Raw genomic sequence first — 27,199 nt, 5'->3', positions numbered from 1 at the left:
ATGCAGTCATTCCTTTCTATGCTCGACAGTGAGCATGGGGATATAGTTGTGCAGGATATGTCTTCCAGCAGACACCTAGAGCAGCTGGTTTGCTCTGAGGTTGCACGACAGGTTGATGCGTCTTTTGCGGACAGTCAGGAGATGCATGTGGTTGACACGCCTTGTTAGTCAGAGATGCCTATTGCCAGGGATATATATGTTGATGCATGCTCCGTAGAGCTAGCAGGGCCCGCTAGCATTGCATCGGCATTCGGTGGTCTCATGTATGAGATGCTGATCTTGAGACCAGATATCGTAGCTGCAGTGGGAGCATTTGCAGTTGGGGTTGTCATTCGTTTGTTGACTGATGATGGCATAGTGCACGAGGGAGATATGCAGGTATTGCGTACATACTTGCAGTACGTGTGTAGTACGTCTGGTGGTGTATGGACTTACACGGGAGTAGGACAGTCGGATGCACACGATCACAGCCAGCCAGTGGGCATCGGTTGAGAGCGGTTTTCTCTCACCTTTTGTAGTCTTTAGACTAGGTTCCCTTGCTTAAAGGCACAGTCGCCTTTAAGTGGGAGGTTGTTGGGGTATAGGCGTCTGTGCCTTGCCCGCCCGCCCAGAGTCTGGGCGCCCACTGACTTGTATACCTTATACATAGCATAAGTGTATAGGGGGCTGCTCACTCTTGGAGTCTCCCCACCCATATTTGTGTCGTGTGTCTCCTCTCTCGCTCACTCTCCGTCTATGGTGCTCCCTGATCCCCTTCAGGGGGTACCGGCCCAGTATGTGCTCGTAGTGTGGCAAATGAAGAGGCTCGCACATAACAATGATATGCCACACCACCCAGCCCTGTGAGCGCGAGGCATGCCGATGAGTGACATAAACCAGGTAATTTTGTGGCAACACTGTTGGCTGTAGTGCAGGAACAGGAGCAGGCTCAGGTGCCGGAATGAAGTCAGGAACCTGTATTTCCTCTGGAACTGGAACGGGTTCTGGAGATGGGGAATCCGAAATGAGAATTACTTCCGATCCGAATGCGGGTTCCGGTTCGGGTACGGGTTCCGGTTCAGGGGTATCTGGTATAATAATGACTTCGAGAGCCTGAGGAGGATTTTCCGGCAAGATATCTTCGGGCACCTCGTCTATGTACGAGAGAAAGTTGATTGGAACGTTGAGGGCATCGTCTGCCATGACTGTGAACAAGCCCGCGTGCGCACCTGGCGATGGCCAGAATTGGCAGCGTGAAGGATTGGCAGAAGAGGAGACGGAAGATGATCTTCACGCTGGCGTCAACTGTTCATTGCGCTGGCTGATTAGTTGTCCTTTTTCTTTTTAATGTTGGATACCCAAAGGGTTTCCACTTTTAAAATGATGTTGGGCGGCCGGCCAATAACCCTTTTAAAATGAAAAGGTGGCCCCAATTTAATCCAGCGCTGGCTCAAATAAATCGAAACGTTGCGCTGTTTTAATAAAATCCGAACGTTGCTCCCTATTCGAAAACAGCGTGCACTGCCAGCGTGTACTGCCTGTCGCGAGTAGCTTGGTGAAGGGATGGCCTGGAAGCACCGGCTTGCATCACTTGCGCATGGGAAGGGTACAACTCTTCCTGTCCACGCGAAGAGTCTCGAAGTGCAACCGGTATGCCGCAACACCTACTCTGTCTGCCGTCTTCTGCTTGTCTTTATGTAAGTGTAGAAGAAAAGATTACCTCATGTTGACGAGGGTCTTGTCCATCTTTCTTCTGCTTCCATACAACTCCGGGAAGGGGGGGGGGGGGGAGAGTAGCGGTGAGGGTGAGAGGCTCACAACCTTCGGGTCCCGGGAAAAAAATTGCTTTGATATCACTGTAAGGATTCTAGGTGCTAATCCTTAATTAAGTACTTAAACTCATGATTAAGACTTAAGAAACTGAAACTGAACTTAGAAGTTAGAAAGACTTAGAAGACTCTGTGTTTGATTGATTGAAAGTGTGATACAAGGGTTCCTTTTATAGGAATTGAATAGTCATAAGTGAAGAGGCATGTCTCTTTGTAAAGAGACATGACTTTAGGCGAAAAGACACATCCTTTCGGCGAAGAGCTGCAACCATTGGGTGAAGAGTTGCATCCGTAAGGTGAAGGGGTGTGACCAATCGTCGAACGAGTGTGGCTTTTTGTTGACCGCTAGGTCAACAACACAACATAACTCAAGTTTCGTACCAAAGTCTTATCTTTTGCGAGTTATGAAATGCTGCGGATTATGGCTATAAATGTCATTTGTAATGAGTAGTTATTCTAGTTTCAGAAGCCGGGGTGCAATGGCACTTCCAGATTGTAAATACAAAGCCATTTGACCCTTTCAACCCCATTTTTGGTTAAACCTAAGGTAGCCTTAGTATATAAGGTACCTAGGTCATTTTGTAAGAAGACTTTTATCATAATCAAAATTTTAGCGCTGCCGTCTACTGTGTGTGAGAGAGAAAGAGAGTGAGTGTCACCAGCGTGTGACTACTATCTATCCTTTTTGTTGATTTCTTTCTTATTATCTATTTACTTTCACTTTTTGGAAACACCCCTCGGGAAATCTAACTGCCCTGCATTGCATAGCTAGTGTGGAACTGTCCAGAGGGAGTCCAAGCCTGAGGGCAAGAGAGCACTAAGGTTGGACAAGGACTATGGTTAGCCAAAGTGGGGTCATTGACTAGCCAAAGTGGAATCCTTTGCTACAGAGGCTACTTTTTAGTTCTGGATGTGGCCGTAGTGTACAAAGAGGGTCGGATGACCTAGAAAAATACAATGGCAGCATCTCCTAAAATTTAGGGAACTGCTATTTTGGGACCTGAAAATGTGTTTGCGTCATTACCTCCGGAATGACAAGAAGAACATTTTCTTACTCTGCCGTGAAGTCAACTGGGCAACCGGTTGGGAGATTTTTAGGCGGCAACCCCGAAACGGGAAAATGCTTGTAAATGTGCCAAGTGGCACCTTCTGGTGCACTTTCCTCATGCAACAAGAAGTGGCGCTGAATTTGAAGGAGGGAGAGCCTCATTTTCAGAATTTGTCACAGGTTAAGAGCTATGGAGTGCTTGCTTTCCCTCTTATGCACAGTGCGGTGCCAGGAGTGATGCCCTGCACGCTACGCATTGCCCTCTCTCCCCCCTATGGCAGTATGTTATGCCCCACTAGTGGGCTTTTCAATTGACCAATGTACAGTTGTGTGGGTTCATGCGCGATTGCCGAGGCAAGAGCCTCTTGCACAAGTACTGGATTAGCTAGCGGCTAATCCCCCCGCAGGTACAAGTGAATTCGGAGAGGTTTCACGCCAGAAATCTCGTCCGATTCAAAGGGCAAGTAGCCCTACAGGTGCGGGAGCTCGAGGACTTGCTACGGATGCGACCAACACGCGAAACGGAGCCCGAAACAGTAAATTACAGCCTGCTGTGTATTTTTGCAGGTTTAGGGTTTTGGCCCTAAACGGTCCCTAATACCCCCAGGAGGGTCGGGGATCCGAGGGGACCGTTGTACAGGTGATCTGGCGCAATTTCGGGGCTGAAAACAGAGAATTCAGCGTGCTGCAGATTCTCGCCAGGTTTTGCAAAGTGCCCGTATGCGTCGGGAAATTCAGTCAATGCGTGGGAATACTGACTGTGAAGTGTTCTAGTACAGTTATGTTGCCGAAATCAAGCCAGAACAGTCAAAATTCAGCCAAGGTTGTGCGGGACAGCTTGGAAAGAACCACAGCGTTTATTCCCTCTTTTAAACAATAAAGAAATACCGAAAGGGGCGCCTAAGTTAGGGGCCAATCTGGTGTCGGTCTACGCATACAGGTGCAATCTAGCAGCCTGTATCCCTTTCCCCTTTGTTGTGTCTTGAAAGTACAGGTATAATAGACGACTAATAATGGGTGAAAGCTTAATCAAGGTTTAAAGTAAAGTCTACCGCCCTTTTTGGATTGAACAGGCCGGTTTTAGTGAGCGTGAGCTTTATCCTCTCGCTACGCCCGGCTCGCTCAACACATTGGAGATCCGACTGCACCATTGCTGTAGGCTCGAGGAGAGCTACGCGACAACGCCAAGCATTCCAAAAGCATTCCACGCGAGACGAAGCGCACACGCCGACGGATCTATGAGCTATTTGTGGTCGTAAGTGTATCAAACGATGTCTGTTTTCTGTGTGCTAGTAGTCTATAGAATCGCGGCGACATAAGCTACGCATAGGTACTCATAAATTTCAGTTTCGGGCACTTTCAAAATTCGGCTCTGTCATCCTACGCGTTTTCCGCAGACGGGTTTAGAGTGAGGGTTTTGAGTGTAGAAGCGTAGGGACAGGTGTATCCTAGTGAGGGGATGGTGTTCCTTAAGTTTCGTATGAATCTGGCATGATTAGGTGAGTTACCTTCCGTATGTGTGTATGTGGCTACGTGGTGTAGTTGAGAGCAGTGAGGTTCTTGATTGTGGTTTAGTTGGCCTTCCCGAGTGTTGTATGTGTAGGATGGTCTCAGGTTGACAAGCTAAAGAGATTTCCTCCGTGTGCCTATCGTGTCATCTGTGTCCTCGATTGACATTATGTTGATCTAGGTAGTGTTTGCATGCACTTCATGGGTGTGTGAGTCGCTCCTCGTCCAACATAGGTGCCGCTGCCGGGGACACAAGGACCTAAGTAGGTTTCCTACTAACACTCGTGTGATGGTTGCTCGATTTAGTTTCGGCTAAAGAAAGCGTTTTTCTTAAGTGGATCCGGAAGAGGATATTCCGCGATCAAGTGGATAGCCAGGAAGCGTGTGTCTTGCCGAGGGTCTGCGACTAGATAGGTTTAGTTAGGATGTGTGGATTAGAGTAGTTGTTGGTGGTCGAGTGATTTGTGAGGTGATAAAAGCGTTTACTAGTTCGTGTGTGGCAGTGAAGCGTTTTTCTACTCATAGATGCAAAACCCCATATGATTTGTAGGAGTAGCTTTAGGTAAGCTATCTGATTCTGATCTAGAGCTACTCCTGAAGATCCAGGGCCTGCTTTTTACAGATGATTTAGTTTTATTTGCGGAGTCTAAGGAGGAGTTGCAGGCTAGTTTAGATAGATTGCATAGTTGGGTGGAGAAGTGGGGGATGAAGTTCGGCATAAAGAAATGCCAGGCGACCGTGTTCAACGGGGACCTTGAGGAACTTATTGCCTTCAAGCCTCACATCGGACCTGAGGAGATTCAGGTAGCTTCGGAGTATAGGTACTTGGGCATATTAATAGACAACGAATTTCGATCGATACTATCCTTAAAGATAGGATTGAAAGTGCACGTAAGTCTCTGTATGCCCATAAACATCTTCTGTGCTCTAAGAAAATTCCGATGTGGTCAAGGTTGGCCTTTCTCAAGGCGTGCGTCTTCCCAGTGGCGACTTATGGAGCGGAGATTATGGGTTCACATGACATGAGGAAGCTGAACCCATTAGAGACGCTTATAGCAACTGGAATGAGGTGGGTAGTCGGTAAGGCCGCGAAGTCGAGTTCTGTGGCAGCAGCAACTCTTCACCGGGAGTTAGGGCTCCCCCCCGTACCAGCTTACTGTGCAGGACAGAGGGTACGAGCTTTTACCAAATACGCAAGTCTAAAGACTTGGATTGCAGATTTGGTTAACAATATACCAGACTGGAACCAATTCAAGAAGTGGACTTGGTGTAAAAGGACAAAGTTTTGGGGGGAGAAGTAAATCAACGGCGCTTCTGTTGAAACCGCAAGACAGGAGAGCTGGAAGCTTTGGGAACACTCACATCAATGTGTCTCCCTTGGTCCTTATATCGAGAGGAAGTACGAGGACACGCTTGGATACCTCTTTAGGCAGAGCATTGGGAAGAACCCCGGTGGGATGGAGGAGAAAGTCTTGTTACTAGCAAGAGTGGATGGCTTAATGCTTAAGGATAAGATTGAACGGGCACAGTCGAGGACTTGCCCGTTGTGCGGAATGGAAGAAGGTTCAAGGTCACTTACGCACCTGTTGGTACAGTGCCCTGAACTGGACAATCTCAGAAGCACAATACGACCCTGTTTGGAACATGCTAGACGGCTGTTAAACAATCCTAGCGGTGAAGATACCGAAGTGTTACTCCTGGGAGGGGAGATTAGCGGAAAGCGATTGCCAGGTTGGGTTGTCCCTCGTGGGGCCCATAATGGTCGTCGTGGACCGCAACTGAGGAGTGCCTATGCGGATAACGTTGCAGCATTCCTCTGCGGGGCCGTACCGCGGTACTATAATGCTCTGGCCCATGAGGGTGTTTGAAGCTCGTAGGGCTTGTAGTTATTGCGTACGGTGCGGTCTCGCCTAACATGGTCCTGGGGCTTTCCGAGCGGGCCTTGGTGACCATGGTTGGCCGGATCGGGATGCCTCCTTTGAGCCGACGCCCACTTTGGGTATGGCAGTCCTACCGGACATCCGCTGGACGGGGGCCTTTTTCTACCAGGCGAAAATCTTGGAGTACCTGGGCAGGATTCAGCACGGTCTGTGAGTTACAAGGGTATGTCCCTCTCTCTCAGCCTTGGTCCTTAAATGCATCACTGAATTCGTTTGGTGATTTCCCGACGTTACCCTCGGGTGGCGTGACTAACAAGGGAACATGGACTGATTAACATGGCATGAAAAGACTTTTTACTCCCCCGAGGGGGAAACCTGCTTCCATTCCCCGTTGACATGCCACGATACGGCATGGAGGCGCTTTTCCCCTTGTCGGCAAGTCCGCAGGATAACTTGTCTTTGACTCGTTTGCGTGCACGCGAAGCAAAGGCAGTTCCTTGTTGGCTTGCCGGCTCTAGCCCAAAAAAGTAAAAAGTAAAAACTATTCAACACTGAATTATTTGCTAAAGTGCTTGATTGCATTTGAAATCACGGAAAAGTGTGCTTTTGAGGGTAAAAATGCATTAAACAAGCTTTTGTGGACATTTTTGTATGACTGACTGATGCTGTGCATATAAAAGAGCATTTGCAAGGGTTCTGTGAAGAAAACCTGCAATTCTGTACACATAGACATCCTACGCGTAGGATGTCTCAAGGGGGTTCTGGAGACCAAATTTGAAAATTCTGACTGCACCAGTGGGTTCAGAGGGTAGGTTTTACCCTATTTTTATATTGACTTGGGTGTTTTTCCCTATTTTTGTTGACCAAAAGCCAAAAGGCGGAGTCAAAAAACGTAAAATTTCAGAAAAGGCTTAATTGAGTGATTTTTGCATGTTTTTGCAATTGTGAAGCATACTTGCACTTGCTGAGAGCATAAGGAAGCATCAGGGACACTTCAGTCTCAAAAAATCAGCAGGAGACATCCTACGCGTAGGATGTCTACAGGTGATCTGGTGGAAATTTTGAAAATCTGAGGTTACCAGTGTGTTTAGTAGGTAGGTTTTACCCTATTTTCACCTGGAAAGTGGAAATTTGACCAAATTTTGACAGATTAAAGCCAAAAGACGAGAACTGCCAGACATCCTACCCAAATTGTGCCCAAGGCATAATTTTTGAGACCAAACCATAGGGTGACTTCATGTGCATGTTATACATGATGTTTTGAGTGCATGTGATAAATTTCATCTCATTTGGGTCAGTGAAAGGAAGATTGAACAGACTTTAGCATTTTTGACTGAAAAAGGCAAGAATAGCTAGTTTTGGGGTCTTTTGACATCCAAATTAAAATCTAAGCATACCATTGGGTTACTGACATCAAGGGGAAGCTGTGGGACAAGTCGGGGGTCAAATAGACCAAAAAGATATCCTACGCGTAGGATGTCTTCTGTGTGATTTGGGACTCTAAACACATTTCTGAGCATACCACAACGATCAGCACTTTAAGGAGAGTCTGTGGTTCAAATTTGGGTTCATTCTGAGCAAAAAGACATTCTACGCGTAGGATGTCTATTGCATGATTTTGAGACCAAAATTCTAGTGTGACCATACCATGCTGTTGTATAGCCTTAGGCAAGCCTCCTAGTCAAATTTGGTCCAATTTGGAGTTGATTTGACTTAGGAATTCATCAGAACAGACATCAGGCTTTTGGAACAGTTTCTTGAGCATTTGACCAACCTATAGGTGTCAGAATCAAAAAGTAAAAATAGCTCTGAGTTAAGTACATCAAGGGGAAGCTACAGTGCAAATTTGAGTTGAAACAGAGCAAAAAGACATCCTACGCGTAGGATGTCTCAAGCTTGATTTAGAACTCCAAACCATTTTATGAGCACACCACTGTGATCAGCACATCAAGGAGAAGCTGGGGTGAAAATTTCAAGTCATTCTAAGCAAAAAGACATCCTACGCGTAGGATGTCTCAAGGCCATTTTTAGGTCCAAATGAAATTCTGAGCATACCATTGTGTATCTGGACTTAAGGGGAATCTCTGGACCAAATTTTGTTAAATTCTGAGCATATAGACATACTACGCGTAGGATGTCTCTAAGCTAGTTTTAGGGTCCAACTGTAATTTTGACCATACAGGAGTGTTCACAGTCTCACAGAGATCCCAAATCTTGTTTTAAAATTGAATTTGGACTCATTTTGACGAGTCGAAACTGCTGTTTTGACCATAACTTTCACAAATGGTATCGGATCGGAAAAGTTTTTATATCAAAACGTAGCTTGAGAGTGGCTCTACAGATCTTAGAGCAAAACTTGAACTAAATGTATGCCAACGGCAACCATTTAGTTCAACTTTGAAAAAAACGTCGTTTGAGGCCTCAAAATTCATCCGCAAGTTAGGGGTGTCTAAAAGCGACAATTTGCGAGAATTGTGACGAAACGGTTGCGGTTTTGGACATAGTTTCGACTTTTCCCTAACCAAAGCACTTGAACACAGTGGACCAAGTCTACTTGAACCAAGCAAAAGCTCTTAAGCCCAGAAATCATGTCTTCCCTAGATTCAAACGCGGCTTACACAAGCTTGGAGATCCCGACGATAGAGGAATATCCTCCCACAGTGGATCTTCCAAACTTGCAATTGATAAAGACCCATCTTGTTGAGAGAGTTTGGACGATTGGTCATGAGAGTGAAGGACTATATAGATACATTGACGACAATGAGGTCAATCTTTATAGGTGCTCAGATCCATACCTAGAAGAGATAACGGATTACAAGCTCTTATATGTCTACACATACGGAGTCGACTGTCAATGGAGATCTATAGTTGTCGACAAGTATGGACGAGAATACAAAGTTGTAGAAAGCACAAATCCACAGACTGTACTAGAAAGAGGTGGATATTTGGTCAATGAAGGACCACAACTACCTCCACCAAACACGAGAATTCCAATAGGAATTCCAAGAAGAGAGCCACCAGGATTCCCTTCAAGAGAGATAATGATAGAAGGATTGGGAGAGTCTCTGGTTAGACTTGTAGACAATCGACGAGTTAGACCATCACAAGTCCAGAAATGGGTAAACAGAAAATATTCCGGAGATAAAGATCCGAGAGATCACGTAGCGGCTTTTAGAAGAGTGATTAGAGCAGAGGAAGTTTCAGATTTTGCGACACAGTTTGCGGGATTTGGATTGACTCTAGAAGATGATGCAGCTACATGGTTCGACTCGGTGGAAAAAGGGGATTTTGAGACCCTAGATGAGCTGTTTGAGGAGTTTATTGAAGAATTCTCGCCAAAAGGCATTGCTCACAACACGGTTTCGCAAATCCATAGATTCAAACAGAAAGAGGATGAATCAGTACGCAAAGCATCATTACGGCTCAAGAGATATGTTAAGCTCTGTTCGAGAGCGGAATTACCTACGCAAGCACGATTGATGCTGATCTTTATCCAAGGAATGAGACATGTGGGCCTTCAGAAGGATCTGCATATGATAAGGAGGATGACGCTAAACGAGTTGATCAAAGAAGCTCTTTATCTAGTGGATAACTGTGAGGCATACAAGGAAAAGGACTTGAAGAGTCAAGGAGATTTTTGTGTCAATTCAGTGGAAGAGCAGGGGCAGTTACGTGCAAAGACAGTGAAATTCAAAGGACAACCAATACTTTGATACATGGAAGTTATCGTTTCAGGAGAGTCTAGTAGGCCAGGCCCCTTTTTCAACATGCTATGGGGTGGGGAGCCAGAGCGTAGTGATAAGACACATCCTCTCAGCACAGTGTTTCACAGATAAGTGAGTCCATTGCCAAGCCAACGGCACCTATTGATCAAGAAAAGCTTATCGACGACTTGGTCAAGAGGTTGATTCCTCTTGTAAGGTCTGATTCGGGAGAGCCGAAGTGGTGTGAAATTGAGAGAAAATGGACGAACCATACGGGGGAAGAGCATGGAAAATGCTAGGGAGAGGTATGTACAACCTGTTCCAGAAGCACCTACTCCACCTAGATACATTACGGGGAATGCGCCAGGACCAGTAGGAGTTTTAAGGCCTCAACTTGTCTTAGGACAACAACCTCCGTTGCCAGGTGCTAGAATGCAAGTAGACATGGGATACATGCCAATGATGGAAGCTTCAAATAAACCAACGCCAGTACCAACTACAATGTGGTATAGAAACCAAAGTGAGTACTACCCTTCGGAGCAACAAAATGTGAGAGAAACACATGGAGTGGTGAGGCCGGTACAACCTCCATCTCCTGGGTTTCAGTCAAAAGAAAGAAGGTATGAAATGGACGAAAGGACATTGCGATTCATTGCAAATAACGGCCTATTTAGGTCAAAGCTTGCTTATAGCCAAGACGAAATGCTAAAAGAATCTCCTCAACCAAAGACAGATTGTCACAAAAGTCGTGACAACCACTTGGTCAAACAATGTCCTCATACGGAGATCACTGAAGTAAATGCCTATTGTCTTGAGTGTGGCATCACTCACTTGATCCTCGATTGCCCGAAAAAACCAAACCAAATCAGGAAAATCACGACAAATGTATCAGGGATTGTTCAGCTCCCTAGTAGCTCAGAAAATGAAAATGTTGTACCAGTCCAAGTAGTTATGAGAGCACATGCTCAAAAGAAAGCTGATGAGAATCCAGAGACAAAGAACACGGAAAGTGACATGAGTCCAAAGACAGATGATGGACCAAAGACAGACGCACCTAGTCAGAAAACCAAGAGCAAACGAAATAGTTGGAAAGCTAGAAAGACTAGGATGAAAGCACGCAGGGAACGAGAGCAAAAATCCCTAGTTGAGAAGCTTACCGAAGCTGAGGAGAAGATAAAACAACATGAGAAAAAGGAGGCACCTTCTCTTACACAGAGGGTTAAACCTCTAGAAGAACCATCCACGGATGAGAAACCGAGAAGTGCTAGTTCAGGAGGATCTGTGTTGGTAGAGAAGGTTAATGAGACATTAGATGCCCTCTTGAAAGCCTATGATGCGAGGCTCAAAAACAACCAAACCCAAGAACACAGATGGATGACATATCCCTATGTGGAACTAGAAAAGCAAAGGTTTGAAATGTGCAAGAAAATGATTCAAACAGTCCTAGAACCACCAGTTGCAAAACCTGAGGATGTGATCTGTGTCATGCCTACACAAGTAATCCCACCAAACCAGGAACTAAAAGAGCCAGATTCTAGTCATAAGCACAGACCAAACCTCAAAGACCCAACATTAGAACCAAGGATAGTATTGAATACCACGGATAACTCTTCCGAGGGATTTCACCAAGCTATACCTGAGGATTGTAAAGAGATAGATGGTTTTGACGAATTGTGGAAACAAGTCAGAGAGGCCAATGAAGCCGATAACCTAAGAAGACGAGTAGACAAGACTGGTGATGAACGAGGAGTGTTTCTACCACCAATAGAGGAATTTGAGACTGGATCTCAAATGAATCTAGACGTGCAATCGTGTTGGGGCGACAAAGGATCTGTACAATCTATGGATAGTCAACCCCATTCGCTAAGAACACTACTGTCCTACATGGGAGAGTACGAGACCAAGTCAGATGTGGTTGCAGTCCCATCACAGAGACTGTCTCCGAACAAGGCCATCGATTCAAAGGGGCTAGTAGATATTCTATCTACCCCAGTCACCTGTACAATAATGTTAGCCGAGTTGCTCAGAATAAGACCAAACATGTGGTCTAATGTGGGTAAATGTCTAGAGAAATTTGGTGTAAAAACCTCAATGACTCAAATCAAGGCAGGCATCAAAGAGCTTGAAATGCCTCAACTAAATACTAGGCCAGTGTCATTAAACAAGGTAGGCGAGTATTACGAGGGAGAAGATGGAAACACCACCCTTCCTTTGGAATTCAATGGTGTAAAAACCATGGCAATCCTTGACAGTGGAGCTGGTGTGGCCATTGCAACCAAAGAGGTTTGGAAAAAGTGGGGAAAACCTGCCTTGAGATCCACACGAATGACCCTGCAGCTTGCAGACGGACACAAGGAAAAGCCCCTAGGACTGCTAGAAAAAATACTTGTTACTTCTTGTGGCATTGAATATGAATACACTTTTGCTGTTGTTGACTTTGGCAAGAAGAACAACTATGACATCATTCTGGAAAGACCATTCATGCGACAATTGAAAATGGTCCAAGATTGGGGTTATGACCATATATACCTGAGACATATGGAAACCATAACAAAGATAAACTTGAGGGACCATAGCTATAGGGATGTGACGAGAACACCGGTTGAGGAGTTTGAATCCGCCACAGTAGCAACAGGATCAGAACTTCCAGCTTGGTTAGGTAAGCCTAAAGAACTGTGGATGTGTGGAGCTTCACAATGTGGTAGCTTGAAACGTGAGGAATGTATCTTAGAGCGTGTTATAGAGGATAAGGACTATATCCCAGAACCATTTCCTGAAGAAGAGTTAGAGCCTTTTGGATGGGAACACATCTTGGCTACTCTGGACGTGTGCGCCGTGGAGGATGCTCCCACAACAAAGTTTTGTGATGAAAATGGCTATGATGTCGTTCCTTATTCTGCAGTGAGTGTAATCCAGGAAAACGAAGAGAACCAGACATCAGCAAGCTCTCGAAATAAGGAGCAAACAAAGAAATGTGGAGAATCAAAAGATGAAGAAGACGACGAGTTCTATGACTCTATAGAACACTTTGAGCTTCAAGAAGATCGACGACCCAGGAATCAATGTCATCGCTACACGAATAAAGTGCATCTAAAGTGGATTCCAAAGTCCTCGGTGAAGACACAGTCACCACAAGTATCCTCATACATGGCTCTTAATAAGGATGCAAAGACTCAGCTAGGAGAAATACGACCAGAGCAACGAGCTAACAATGCTCTAATCAATGGGCTAGAAAAGTCCTCCAAGAAACTACCACCCATGAGCAAACAGACAGTAACTTTCCACTACCAGCCAAAAAATCAAGGGAAAGTACAAGAAGTCAACCTTGCTGAGGATAGTAGCGATAGTGATGAATCTTACGACATCCCCTATCATCAACTCAGGCCATCACTATCACCAACCCCTTCAGCAACAACCATGACAGGTCAAAAGAACAGGACAACAAGTCAAAGCCAAAAAGCTCGACAACTCTGGATACCAAAAAACCAGATCGGCGAGAAACAGATATGGATCAAGAAGACAAAGATCTCTAATGACGAATCCCAAGATCCAACATCAAAACAAAAACAAGGAAAGCGTGCACGAACGGGTAAGAATATCACAAAGTCGCAAGCTTTCACAACTCAGGTTTGGGCTCCAAAGAAGTTGATTCAAGCACAAAAAAGTAAGGAATTCATTTGGATTTCAAAACAACCACAGTATCAACTTTCAAAGCCTGAATCCCGTCACCAACCAAGCGTACTAGGGCTGAAGCAAAGACCACAGGTGACTCATACAACAAAAAGGTGGATCCCAAAGAAGTCTCTTCAAACACAAACGAAGCACGGGCAAGTATGGGTTCCCAAACGAGAGTCAGCAACAAAACAGCCAATAATCACAAAGAAATGGGTCCCAAAGAAGAACAACAAAACTGCTGTAAGTGCATCGCCGCTTGAATTCTTACAATTCTTCCTACGATTATAGTACAGTTAGAAGAGAGCAAGTCGCTTCAATCAAGCAACGATACAGGAGCTTCAAAGACCATTACATTGCTTAGAATAGGAAGCCTCGCCAACAAATGCCAATAAGCAAATTGCTTATACCCACATCTTGCACAACATAAATCTTTTCCATGCATTGACTGTGTTTGCATAATAGGGCTACATTACAAGGCCTGCATAGGCACAACTTTTAATTGCCCAAGCACAACACATACCCTTTGCGATACCCTGTCGTAAAGGATGACTCCAAATAGGAAGGGGGGAGGCATTCTGAATGCGGACCTAACATTATGACTATTAGAGGGCAATGTTTTGTGAGATGCATTGAATTTTTGCGTTTTATTGTGATAATTTTTTTTTTGGACGAAATTTAGAGTATATGCCCTCATAGTAGTGTTACAGAGGATGGGGACAAAATTCATATATGAGCCCCTAGGGACATGTGTATAGTCTACATAGCATTTAGATTTCTATTTGAATGATTTTTCTTTTGTTGAGTTGTTTTAAGATTTTCTTTGTCCATTATTAAGAAAAAATAAAAAATCCATAATCCAGATGAAGAAAAGATTGACGAGAGGCCTGAGCACTACAAAGAGAAGAAGGTATAGGGAAACGATGAAACTTCACGAAGTATGTCTCAACAGCCACTACAACAGCCGAAGAACTTGTCACAAAGCAGTGTCAACATGCAACCGACAATTCATAAAAGTCAGAGTCAAGTAGCTAAGCCACAAAATGAGTTAGGTGTTAGTCCCAAAGCTTCAAGTAATATTCTCTGTGGTCTAAGCGTCTTAGCTATTCTAGGTACTGCTCAAGCTGGAAGAGTTGAGCATATTTACGTTGTGTCGCTCATGCTGGTATAGGTGAGCAAAAGAGTCGAAGTCTAAGTACTTAAGTCTGGTGAAGTGAAGGAGAAGGTCCAAAAGACACTCACGTACTGAGCACAGTGAGATACGAGTGGAGAAACTTCTACATCGAAAACCCTTCTTGGAAAGGTGGAAGCTATTGAGACATCTTTTGATGTCACATGTGCTACATTTATTCCTCGAAATACCCATCATCTCCTTCTTTCACATTGCATGCTTTTGTTGACAAATTTCTCATATGCATATAGAGTGTCCCATAATTGGCACTTGCATCAGACACTCTTTCCGTGTTTCACCCAAGCACTCACCTTTCATGAACATGTACTTCACGTTCAACAGCTCAACTCCAATAAGAGCGTATACCAAAGGTATTTTTTTCCCACCGGGTTTTTTCCCTTGGGTCATCCAGGTTTTAGACCCTAATCTAAAGACACCTATCACCATCCTCTTGTACATATTCCTTCTACATCAACAATAAGGAAATGCTACTCAAATCAATTGACAAATGAATTGGAGCACCAATTTCAGATCAGAACATACTTCTCCTTAATGGCGAGTCGAAGAATGGCCTACAATGACAAAGCTGCAGACAACACTAACAACATGATAGCACAGGAACAAAGAAGTCCCCAATGGAAAAGAGCAGACATAAAAGTAATCAGAGGATCTCAAAAGATGAATGGTTATGCTGATAGATGTCCGCTCTAATGGATCATAGTTCTTGTTGTGGTTCGACAAAGTTACAAGCAGTGCAACAGATGAAGCCAAAACGACAGCAACGACCACATCGCCATCGACAATCAGGTCATGTCGGGGACGACATGAACGCGGAAGGGGGGAATGTTGACCGTTGGGTCAACAACACAACATAACTCAAGTTTCGTACCAAAGTCTTATCTTTTGCGAGTTATGAAATGCTGCGGATTATGGCTATAAATGTCATTTGTAATGAGTAGTTATTCTAGTTTCAGAAGCCGGGGTGCAATGGCACTTCCAGATTGTAAATACAAAGCCATTTGACCCTTTCAACCCCATTTTTGGTTAAACCTAAGGTAGCCTTAGTATATAAGGTACCTAGGTCATTTTGTAAGAAGACTTTTATCATAATCAAAATTTTAGCGCTGCCGTCTACTGTGTGAGAGAGAAAGAGAGTGAGCGTGAGCTTTATCCTCTCGCTACGCCCGGCTCGCTCAACACATTGGAGATCCGACTGCACCATTGCTGTAGGCTCGAGGAGAGCTACGCGACAACGCCAAGCATTCCACGCGAGATGAAGCGCACACGTCGATGGATCTATGAGCTATTTGTGGCCGTAAGTGTATCAAACGATGTCTGTTTTCTGTGTGCTAGTAGTCTATAGAATCGTGGCGACATAAGCTACGCATAAGTACTCATAAATTTCAGTTTCGGGCACTTTCAAAATTCGGCTCTGTCATCCTACGCGTTTTCCGCAGACGGGTTTAGAGTGAGGGTTTTGAGTGTAGAAGCGTAGGGACAGGTGTATCCTAGTGAGGGGATGGTGTTCCTTAAGTTTCGTATGAATCTGGCATGATTAGGTGAGTTACCTTCCGTATGTGTGTATGTGGCTACGTGGTGTAGTTGAGAGCAGTGAGGTTCTTGATTGTGGTTTAGTTGGCCTTCCCGAGTGTTGTATGTGTAGGATGGTCTCAGGTTGACAAGCTAAAGAGATTTCCTCCGTGTGCCTATCGTGTCATCTGTGTCCTCGATTGACATTATGTTGATCTAGGTAGTGTTTGCATGCACTTCATGGGTGTGTGAGTCGCTCCCCGTCCAACACTTTTGACGAAGAGGTATGTCTTTTGGGCGAAGGGGTGTGACCATTCGAGAACAGGAGTCCTCCTGGGTTAGTCACACTTCGCATCAGCATCTGTAATGAATCAAGAAGAGTGTAACAAGTCACAATCGTGACACTCCGTACCGTACCCCACGCTATCATTCAAGCAGAGCTAGCTGCCCCTCCTATGGAGATTGAGGCGCTTACCAGATCAGTCTCCTCTGTGCACAGCTTGTGGGATATTACTAGGGATAGATATGCTAGACTGGCCCTTGAGTCTTCCAGACAGTTAGCTCTTCAGGGGGACACTTCATGCTGGTATGCATAGCTTATGGGATACTACTAGAGACACATATGCTAGACTGGCCCTTGAGTCTTCCAGACAATTAGCTCTTCAGGGGGACACTTCATGTTGGTATACATAGATGACATCATGGTTTCAGATGCATGGCTTCACCATGGACAGGCTGCCCCCTTTCTAGTTGTTGCTAAATTGGCTTTATCTTATAGAAAAATAATTCTAAATGAATTATCGGATTTATAAGTGAGAGGGTTTTCTCGCTTGGAACACCAAGGACAAATAATTCTAAATGAATTATCGGATTTATAAGTGAGAGGGTTTTCTCGCTTGGAACACCAAGGACAAATAATTCTAAATGAATTATTGGAATTTTAAGTGAGAGGGCTTTTCTCACTGGAGACATCCGAGTACAGAGTATTCCTAGTGCGTCTGATGACGGGAACACTGAGAATGGGAATATCTGTAAGGCCACCAGGAACGGGTACTTCTGATGCGTCACATCGAATGGGTGACAGGGAGCATCGGAAAGAAGTATCCGACCATTCGGGAACGGACATCTCTGATGCGTCATAGGATGGGTGACATAGAGCATCGTGAAGGAGATTGTACTGTAAGTTTGGTAGGAAAGGACTAGGTGATGGGTATTCCTGATGCGTCACAAGGTGGGTGACGGGTGCATCGGAAAGGGAATATCCATAGTCGGGAGGAAATTCCGAAGTGTGTTAGAATTGTGCACAAGGAAAAAGCAAGCACTTGAATGAAGATGGGTTCAGAGGAAACTTTGAGGAAAAACAGATGCTTTTTGAGAAAGCGGGATTGCCTTTCGGGAAAGCAGATGCTTTCTCGCGAGGAAGTTTATGTCTGCATTGCAATTGTGCATGTGATTGCATCCAGGGATGCCTGGGAAGTGCTGTGAAAGCATTGTTTTTAACTTATAAGGTTTTATTGAGTTTTTGGACAGATTCAGACCATTTTTAAAGGTGACCGACCGCCCACTTAATAAGTGGGCAGCCATCTGATAAATAAGGCAACAGATCAGCCAGCGTTTTCTCTCTCTCTTTTTCTGGAAGAGCAGCGAAAAAAAAAATTGAAAAAAAAAAAAAAACCGGCCGCGATCTCTACGCGAGCAACTATTCGTGCGCGTGGCTAGGAGCTATAAAAGCATCGCATGCCCTTACTCAGAGAGAAAGACCAATCTTTACAAGGAGGAGATGCTGCTGCAGATTTCAGCCGTAAAGAAGACGTTGCCGATGATGCCCATGGCTGCCCCAAGTGTACCAGATGTCGCCAAGACTCAATGCGCGAGTTCCGTCGCGAAGAAGGGCCTACGGAGCGTGTTTCCATCGCGAGAAGTTGCTGTTTTTCTCTGTTTTCAGCCCATAAACGTCGTAGACGGGGCTGATTTACGAGAAGGAACCCGAGAAAACACCTCTTCTGTGTGTAAGATTGGAAGAGAGGATTTTCTATGTAGAGATCTCTTCCGGGGAATTGTTTTTCGAGAACCGAGTTGCGTTTCGAGCATCGAGACTTTGAAGGGAACGTTTTTCATGTTATAATCTCTGAGTATTTGATTGCAGGTGTACTTCCTCTTCGTGAGGGAGTAGGAGCAGAGGAAGGCATGAGCCTCTGCACGAGAAAAGCGCTCTGAGGAATTCGAGCTAGATCAGCCCAAGGGTTTCGTACCCAAGTTTGGGAAGCAGATCCACGGATCGAAGAGAGGTAGACTCTCGAGATGTGATCCAGAAGTCGAAATTCCCAAGGGAAGGACTTCGTGTTCAGGAAAGTGGAGTTAATCTGCAGGAAGAGGACTCTGGAAACAGAGTTAGAAAAGAGTTGCAGGGATGTCATGCCCTGAGTCTGGAAGGTGAGATCCAGAGGCGAGAACCTTGGTTCTCAAGGATTTGGAATAAGGAACGGAAGTTCCTTGGAATAGGGTTTTGCCCTAGGAATCGGAAGCTAAGGCTTCCAGGAATCATGAAGTCTTATTCTAGAACGAACGTGGTAATACGTTCGGTTCAAGTGCTTGTATAGACTTCTCCTTAGTAATAAAGATACTATTACGGGGGGGGGGGGGGGGGGGGGGGACCAACCCATCTACTAGTCCCCAGTACTGTGTCGATCTTCTCACTTTATCTCTCTCTCTCTCTCTCTATCTATTTCTCTCTATATCCTCTGGCTTCAATATTAAGTGATAAATTTTATTTATCCGAGTATATTTTATATTGCTATGCGCTCCCGTTTGTGACAGTGGTGTTAGTGCATGGTCTCCTCTCTTTCTCTGTAAAGGAGGACGACTCTGGGAAGATACGGGAAGAAGCCATGACAAGCCAAGAGAGAAGTAAGTAGGCGGAACCCTAAGTCTTGCAAGGAAAAGCTCGTAGAGTTGGGAATATTTTTTTCTCTCTCTATGCAAGAAGTCGACACAAGACTTGGGATTCTCTGAGAAGGTGACAAGAGCATGATGCTCATGAACCTAGAGAATCCAAGGAGCGGAATGCTCAAGATCCTTCAGAATCCAGAAAATATCCATGAACGTCAATCCAGAACTATAGCCATGAAATCCCGTCATTTCGGGAAGGATATGAAGAAGGTCTTAAGACCTCAGAACACTCCGGTCAAGTTTGACAAAAGTAACGGAAGATGCCCCGAAAGCTACCGCTTTCATTCGACAGTTTGAAGTTGCCTTTGCAAGCGGCAATTTTTGAGAAGCGTCGAAGATGAGGCATGTGATTAAACACCTTAAGGGGATTGCAAGTACTTGGTGGTATACCAAAGCTCTGCAAGGAACTTACAACAAGACTTGGATTCAATTCAAGGCTGAATTTTTCGACAATTTTTTTTTCCTCTACACTTTGAGGAAGGCATCCAAGAAGATTGGGATGGGTTTGCCCAATAGGAACACGAGTGAGTCAAAGCAAGTAGTGGTTCACTCTTGCCAAGGTAGCTCCACTCTCGATCCTCTCTGAGGAAGGAAAGATGAAGAAATTCAACAAAGGACTTTTGCCCGAATTTTGTAGACGCATCTGCAAAATACTTTGCAGCAGATGGTAGTCACCAATAAAAGCTGAAAGTGTACACCTTAGTGTACATAGAATCCAATCCTTGTAGTGGGACGGGAATCATTGAACACAGAAAGTTTGGAGTAAGGGAATTCAATCTAACTCCTGAGTTCTTGAATGGAAGACCCTCGAACTTTAAGTGAGAGGGCAGGTTTTCAATCAAAGTTACATCTTTGAGTAAATCATAAAGTGCATTGTGCTTGTTTGCTCTTTTGCACAAGATATGGTTATGTCTAACCGGGATTACCACTCTCGAGTGTTTATGAGAGCAGGATCAAACTGAAACATTGTTTTCTGAGATGAATTGTTTTGCTTAACTAGCCGGAAGGTCAACTATTGATCTGGTATCCGGTAATTCTCGAACAGATTACCTGCTATTGCGGATAGGAAATTATGAAGGAACCGTTCTTTCAAGCAAAGAAAAGCTTTCATGAAGCTTGAGTACTCTTTAAGCTCACACCCCCTACACGGTAAGGGAAGATATGGTAGTGCTTTTTGCACAAGTGAATGAACACTCTCTTTAGGAGGGAAGGAACAAGCGACGACTACGGCCTGTGCTTGAGGAATCCAAGGATTAAAATCCTAGATTATTTGATGAGCGGGTCTTGCTCTAAGATCGAGCCAAGTGATCATCAAGTTGAGCGTCTTCGCTCTAAGGATCTTACGAAGGGAAGGTAATTTCCCAGGTTCACCGAAACTTTAACACAGCTTAAGAATTATGTACACTTTTGAGTACATGGATAACACACGAAGATGCAGACCTATCCCAAGGAACTGGACGAGAGTTTGTTATACTCTCTTGAACGCCTTTTTGCGTGCAAGAATATTCCGACACGAGAATCTCTATTTGAGATGTGTTTGGTAGAAGGAATTTGAGTTTCTCTACGGAGAAGAGGTTTTCCGATGGTCGTTGATCATTGAGTACGCTATGTGCTTTTACCATTATCGTAGCAACTTTTGGTTGCAGTATATGTTTCTCCATGAGCAGGTCAAGTAGCATTTACACGCTGCTGGAATAAATTTGAACTATTTTGTTCATAAGAATATAATTCGCCAACCGTTTCAAAATGGTAAGAATTACAAATGGGAGAATATCCCTGAGAATCAAAGAGGGTTCGCTCTATTGTGAACCGGGTTTGAACGTACGTTCAGAAAATGCTATGGCTAGAATCCCAGCTGCCTGAGGTTTTGCAAATCGTCATTGATGCTCGCAAGGTGAATCATTTTTTATGATTTTGTAAGGAAGAGACGCTAATGGGCGTCGGGAAATCACTACTGGTGGTAATAACTCGCAGGAGGAAACGATTGGAAGGAAGTGCTGTCATGCACAAGGAATCTTCGGACTGGAACCGTCCGCCTACGTTGAGCGACGGCTTGGAACAAGAACCTTCTTTAAGGTGATCGCAAATTGTGGAAGAAAGACATCGAACTTAATGCTCTATGACTTGGGCATTCCCTATGTGGGAGGACACAAGAGGTTTAATACCCTCTGGACTAACACTAATGGGCGTCGAGAAATCACTACTGGTGGTAATAACTCGCAGGAGGAAACGATTGGAAGGAAGTGCTGTCATGCACAAGGAATCTTCGGACTGGAACCGTCCGCCTACGTTGAGCGACGGCTTGGAACAAGAACCTTCTTTAAGGTGATCGCAAATTGTGGAAGAAAGACATCGAACTTAATGCTCTATGACTTGGGCATTCCCTATGTGGGAGGACACAAGAGGTTTAATACCCTCTGGACTAACGGCGTAGGATTATCCGCAAGGACAAATACCTAGATTGATATCTAGGAAGATTATTCTTCTCGAATTTGAGAAGACAGAATCAAATTAACAGAGTCTTAGATAAGGAAACTTTGGATCAAAACAATTGGCCTACCCAAAGCAAAGGCCCGGAATAAGAACTTACTTTGGTAAGATGACACACTTGTTATGCCATAGGAAGATTCACATGAGCTTAATGCTCTCGACATGCCCTATGCGGGAGGACACAAGAGGTTTAATATCCTCAGGACTAATAGCGCAAGGTTATGCGCAAGGACATAGACCTAGAATGATTTCTAGGAGGTTTATTCTTCTCGGAATTGAGAAGGTGGAATTGACTTAACAGATTCTCGGATGAGGAAACTTCCAATTTGTTGGAAAGACGCGAATGACAAGTTCTTACATGGCTCGTAACTTTAATGAAAGGTGAAGGATATCCTCGAGGTCCTAGAGGAAAGACATGAACCGGTAAGGTAAGTATTGAATTATTGAATTTTTGTTTAATTAAAGTTTTAAGTTTTCTTTTGAGAAAGGACTAGCTCAACTCACCATTAAGCAAGATTTGGAATCTTTCCGGTTTCTCCCCGGCAGTTCAGTTGGACCTCTACAGTTGAGAACAACTGTTTATAAGTGAGAGGGATGTTGCTAAATTGGCTTTATCTTACAGAAAAATAATTCTAAATGAATTATCGGATTTATAAGTGAGAGGGTTTTCTCGCTTGGAACACCAAGGACAAATAATTCTAAATGAATTATTGGAATTTTAAGTGAGAGGGCTTTTCTCACTGGAGACATCCGAGTACAGAGTATTCCTAGTGCGTCATTTAAAGTGATGACGGGAACACTGAGAACGGGAATATCTGTAAGGCCACCAGGAACGGGTACTTCTGATGCGTCACATCGAATGGGTGACAGGGAGCATCGGAAAGAAGTATCCGACCATCCGGGAACGGACATCTCTGATGCGTCATAGGATGGGTGACATAGAGAATCGTGAAGGAGATTGTACTGTAAGTTTGGTAGGAAAGGACTAGGTGATGGGTATTCCTGATGCGTCACAAGGTGGGTGACGGGTGCATCGGAAAGGGAATATCCATAGTCGGGAGGAAATTCCGAAGTGTGTTAGAATTGTGCACAAGGAAAAAGCAAGCACTTGAATGAAGATGGGTTCAAAGGAAACTTTGAGGAAAAATAGATGCTTTTTGAGAAAGCGGGATTGCCTTTCGGGAAAGCAGATGCTTTCTCACGAGGAAGTTTATGTCTGCATTGCAACTGTGCATGTGATTGCATCCAGGGACGCCTGGGAAGTGCTGTGAAAGCATTGTTTTTAACTTATAAGGTTTTATTGAGTTTTTGGACAGATTCAGACCATTTTTAAAGGTGACCGACCGCCCACTTAATAAGTGGGCAGCCTATTAAGTGGGCAGCCATCTGATAAATAAGGCAACAGATCAGCCAGCGTTTTCTGTCTCTCTTTTTCTGGCAGAGCAGCGAAAAAAAAAATTGAAAAAAAAAAACCGGCCACGATCTCTACGCGAGCAGCTATTCGTGCCCGTGGCTAGGAGCTATAAAAGCATCACATGCCCTTACTCAGAGAGAAAGACCAATCTTTACAAGGAGGAGATGCTGCTGCAGATTTCAGCCGTAAAGAAGATGTTGCCGGTGATGCCCATGGCTGCCCCAAGTGTACCAGATGTCACCAAGACTCAATGCGCGAGTTCCCTCGCGAAGAAGCGCCTACGGAGCGTTATTCCATCGCGAGAAGTTGCTGTTTTTCTCTGTTTTCAGCCCATAAACGTCGTAGACGGGGCTGATTTACGAGAAGGAACCCGAGAACACACCTCTTCTGTGTGTAAGATTGGAAGAGAGGATTTTCTATGTAGAGATCTCTTCCGGGGAATTGTTTTTCGAGAACCGAGTTGCATTTCGAGCATCGAGACTTTGAAGGGAACGATTTTCATGTTATAATCTCTGAGTATTTGATTGCAGGTGTACTTCCTCTTCATGAGGGAGTAGGAGCAGAGGAAGGCATGAGCCTCTGCACGAGAAAAGCGCTCTGAGGAATTAGAGCTAGATCAGCCCAAGGGTTTCGTACCCAAGTTTGGGAAGCAGATCCACGGATCGAAGAGAGGTAGACTCTCGAGATGTGATCCAGAAGTCGAAATTCCCAAGGGAAGGACTTCGTGTTCAGGAAAGCGGAGTTAATCTGCAGGAAGAGGACTCTGGAAACAGAGTTAGAAAAGAGTTGCAGGGATGTCATGCCCTGAGTCTGGAAGGTGAGATCCAGAGGCGAGAACCTTGGTTCTCAAGGATTTGGAATAAGGAACGGAAGTTCCTTGGAATAGGGTTTTGCCCTAGGAATCGGAAGCTAAGGCTTCCAGGAACCATCAAGTCTTATTCTAGAACGAACGTGGTAATACGTTCGGTTCAAGTGCTTGTATAGACTTCTCCTTAGTAATAAAGATACTATTACGGGGGGGGGGACCAACCCATCTACTAGTCCCCAGTACTGTGTCGATCTTCTCACTTTATCTCTCTCTCTCTCTCTCTCTCTCTCTCTCTCTCTATCTATTTCTCTCTATATCCTCTGGCTTCAATATTAAGTGATAAATTTTATTTATCCGAGTATATTTTATATTGCTATGCGCTCCCGTTTGTGACACCAGTACTCTCTTTAGACACCCTCGATGTCTCTTACTCGGGTGGAGATTACTAGACTCATTCGTCAGGACCTGATCCAGCTGGATACCAAGAGGAGCGGATACAAGGAGGACATGGATAGAGCCGCCACAAGAGTTGGGCACGAAGATGGCTTTCTATAGAGAGCATCTTCTCCACCTCGCAGGAGATGGGTTTGTAATTCGACCCAGCTACATGGATACACATATGTCTCATGGTTTATGGTGTGCCATTGGTCAGATACGCACATCCTCACATCAGCTGGAGATTGAGATTGGTAGATTCAGAGGGATACCAGCAGACAGCAGGATATGCCGCTTATGCCAGCTAGAGCCAGAGACAGAGCTACGTTACATATGTCATTGCACAGTGTACTATGAGATTCGGGGCCGTTTCCACCGCTTATTCAGAGAGGGTTTCGGTTCTTTCTCTAGGGTCATGAGTTATGAGGATCAGAGATGTCTTGGGCTATATCTACTTGAGTTACACAGATATAGAGACACTTTATTGGGGAGAGCTAGAGAGAGACAGTCCAGAGACGGATTACAGATTTCTTTCCACTAGATATGGGACAGTTAGAGGAGTAGCCATCACTGCAGAGCTCGGCCCACACTCATTTGACCACTACCGGCACTCTCATCGACTGAGCACTGGAGCTACGGAAATCTAGACGGCCACGATTGAGGAGAGGGGCTACACAGCATTGACGGAGACTACAGCAGAGGATTCGAGCCATACTCTCTCGACATTCAGAGTGCAGATGGGGATGGATTCTAGTAGTAGTAGTATTTTGTTCTAGTCTTTTTGTACCCAGACATGGTATCAGATTCACAATTTTGTAACAGTTTGGTCTCATAGGTCATTTTGGCCTTTTGAAGACGTTAATATAATATTTCATTTCGTTTCGTTTCTCTCGCTCTCTCTCTGCTCAGGGCCATCTCTCATGGGCATTGTATTGTAACTCTCTACATAAATAAAAGAATTACCGAAAGGGGCACCTATTCAGGGGCCAGTACTGCATAGGGGAGGAACTCCACCTCTCCATCTTGCCCGAGCCCATCTCTACCTCTCAGTCTCTGTATCTCCTAATTACTGTGTCTATATGTCCAGTATCTAAGTGCTGAATTCTGGTTTACAGAGCTGGAAATTACTGTTTATGCAGTTCTGCACCGACTGGGCAGTAGGCCAGCCGATTACAAACTCAAACTGCTTTTCTGTTTCCTCCAAAAGTGTGAGCCAATTCTTGAACATCTGAAATGCCTCATCTTTGTGCTGATGAAAATACACTAAAGTGAGACAAAATGCAAAGCTCTGCCTATGCAGCAATTTCCTGTCTTTTTCTTTGATTTATGCTTGTCTCGTTAATTCTTACTATAAGCTATCTGTAATGGTAACCACCTCCTTGTGTTTTATTAGCTGCAATGGGGTTGAAGTTTGAGTCACCATTGAAGCATGTTTTATGAAAGAATATTCTCTTATGGGCGAGTTCAAATTGTTTCGTTCGCTTCTGAGAGGGGAGGTTGTTTGTCCATCACGAGATGAGTTGGGTTCTCACATTTGTCTCTGCTGTAGTGTGATGTCTTTTTAGAGCAAGCAGCTGTTTTACATTAGATTGTGGGTATTTTGCAGCCACCCCTTTATGGCGTAATGGTCCAGCTGACAAACCAGTACTTTGCAATGCTTGTGGTTCAAGATGGAGAACGAAGGGCACTCTTGTGAATTACATGCCTATGCACTCAGGAGGTCTTGGACTCAAGACCAGCTCATCAAAAAAAAACATTCAGAAGATAACTGAACATCATTCTCTGAAAAGAAAGGAACCTTCAGATGGCCTTTTAGATTTCTACTGTTCTTATCAAGGGGCAGACCACAGTAGGGGTATGCTGCATGAGGATGATGCTTGCACCCGATCAAGTACAGGATCAGGGATGTCAGTTTCAGAAAGTTGTGTACAGCGGACGGGAACAACAGGCAGAGCTCCAGGTTTTTCATATTTATGACGTGTTGTAAACAGTTGTAGGGGCACTATCAAATATTTTTGTTTCCTGATCTCTAATATGGAATCTGCTTAATGTAGATTGCTGGCCTCCTTGGGGCTGCCATGTTCCTTCAAAGAGACGGTCTATACTGCATCGCCATCGCCCATCTGTAAACAGAATATCTTACAACTTTCCAAGATCAGATTTCCATGTAATCAAATCCCCCTCTGAAGAAGATTTGTTGGTTGATTATACACCTTCATCCATGTTAGTTGAAATAGGGCTAGGGGGGGTTCTTATAAGAGCCCCTCCTCCTGGAATCCCTGCTCAAGAATCTCAAGCAAGCTCACTTATGTATGAGAAACAGGAGATAAAGCAATCAGTTACATTAGAGAGCGACGTCACAAAAGTTGGCATCATGGGTACTCCTTTCTCAGAGGGAAGTAGTAAGCACAAAGGAAAGGAAAAAGCGAAACAATTTGCAAGAGGTAGCAGGGCTTGTGGAAATGGTTCTACAAAAAATTGGGTTCCAAACAAAAATCTTTTGTAAGATTATTGACCTTCTCGTATATTTTTTGCTGCATTAGAATGATTTGAAGGAGATATCAAGGTTGTGCTAACTTGTTAGCTTCCTTAGAGATGCGACAGGGATTGGGGATTGCACACACATATACGTGACACACAACTTTTCATTGTTGGCTTGTACAGAGAGAATTTTCCTTACAATAAACGCGATGTGCTGCAAAGTTGCCATTCACCGTTGGTTTTTGTGGAATTAAAGGTGAATTTCACTTATGCAAACGCTGCATAGTAAGAAATAGGTTA

At 44.5% G+C, this 27,199-nt stretch overlaps 1 protein-coding gene across 2 annotated transcripts in view; it reads left to right on the top strand.

Annotated features, from left to right (window-relative positions):
- LOC147452570 (GATA transcription factor 27-like) overlaps positions 1 to 27,199 on the top strand; it is a 68,819-nt gene that overhangs the window by 38,862 nt on the left and 2,758 nt on the right. For both annotated transcript variants that reach the window (XM_086518206.1, XM_086518207.1), the window contains exons 3-5: positions 26,025 to 26,378; positions 26,473 to 26,920; positions 27,083 to 27,155. In XM_086518206.1, the coding sequence (XP_086374332.1) occupies positions 26,025 to 26,378; positions 26,473 to 26,920; positions 27,083 to 27,155 (875 nt within the window). The remainder of the gene's footprint in view (positions 1 to 26,024; positions 26,379 to 26,472; positions 26,921 to 27,082; positions 27,156 to 27,199) is intronic.

The sequence above is a fragment of the Adiantum capillus-veneris genome, chromosome 8 (genome assembly GCF_014529385.1).
Source record: "Adiantum capillus-veneris isolate H3 chromosome 8, ASM1452938v2, whole genome shotgun sequence".
NCBI lineage: Eukaryota > Viridiplantae > Streptophyta > Polypodiopsida > Polypodiales > Pteridaceae > Adiantum > Adiantum capillus-veneris.
Note: the sequence above shows the minus strand (reverse complement) of the source record. Positions and strands in the feature narration are given on the sequence as shown.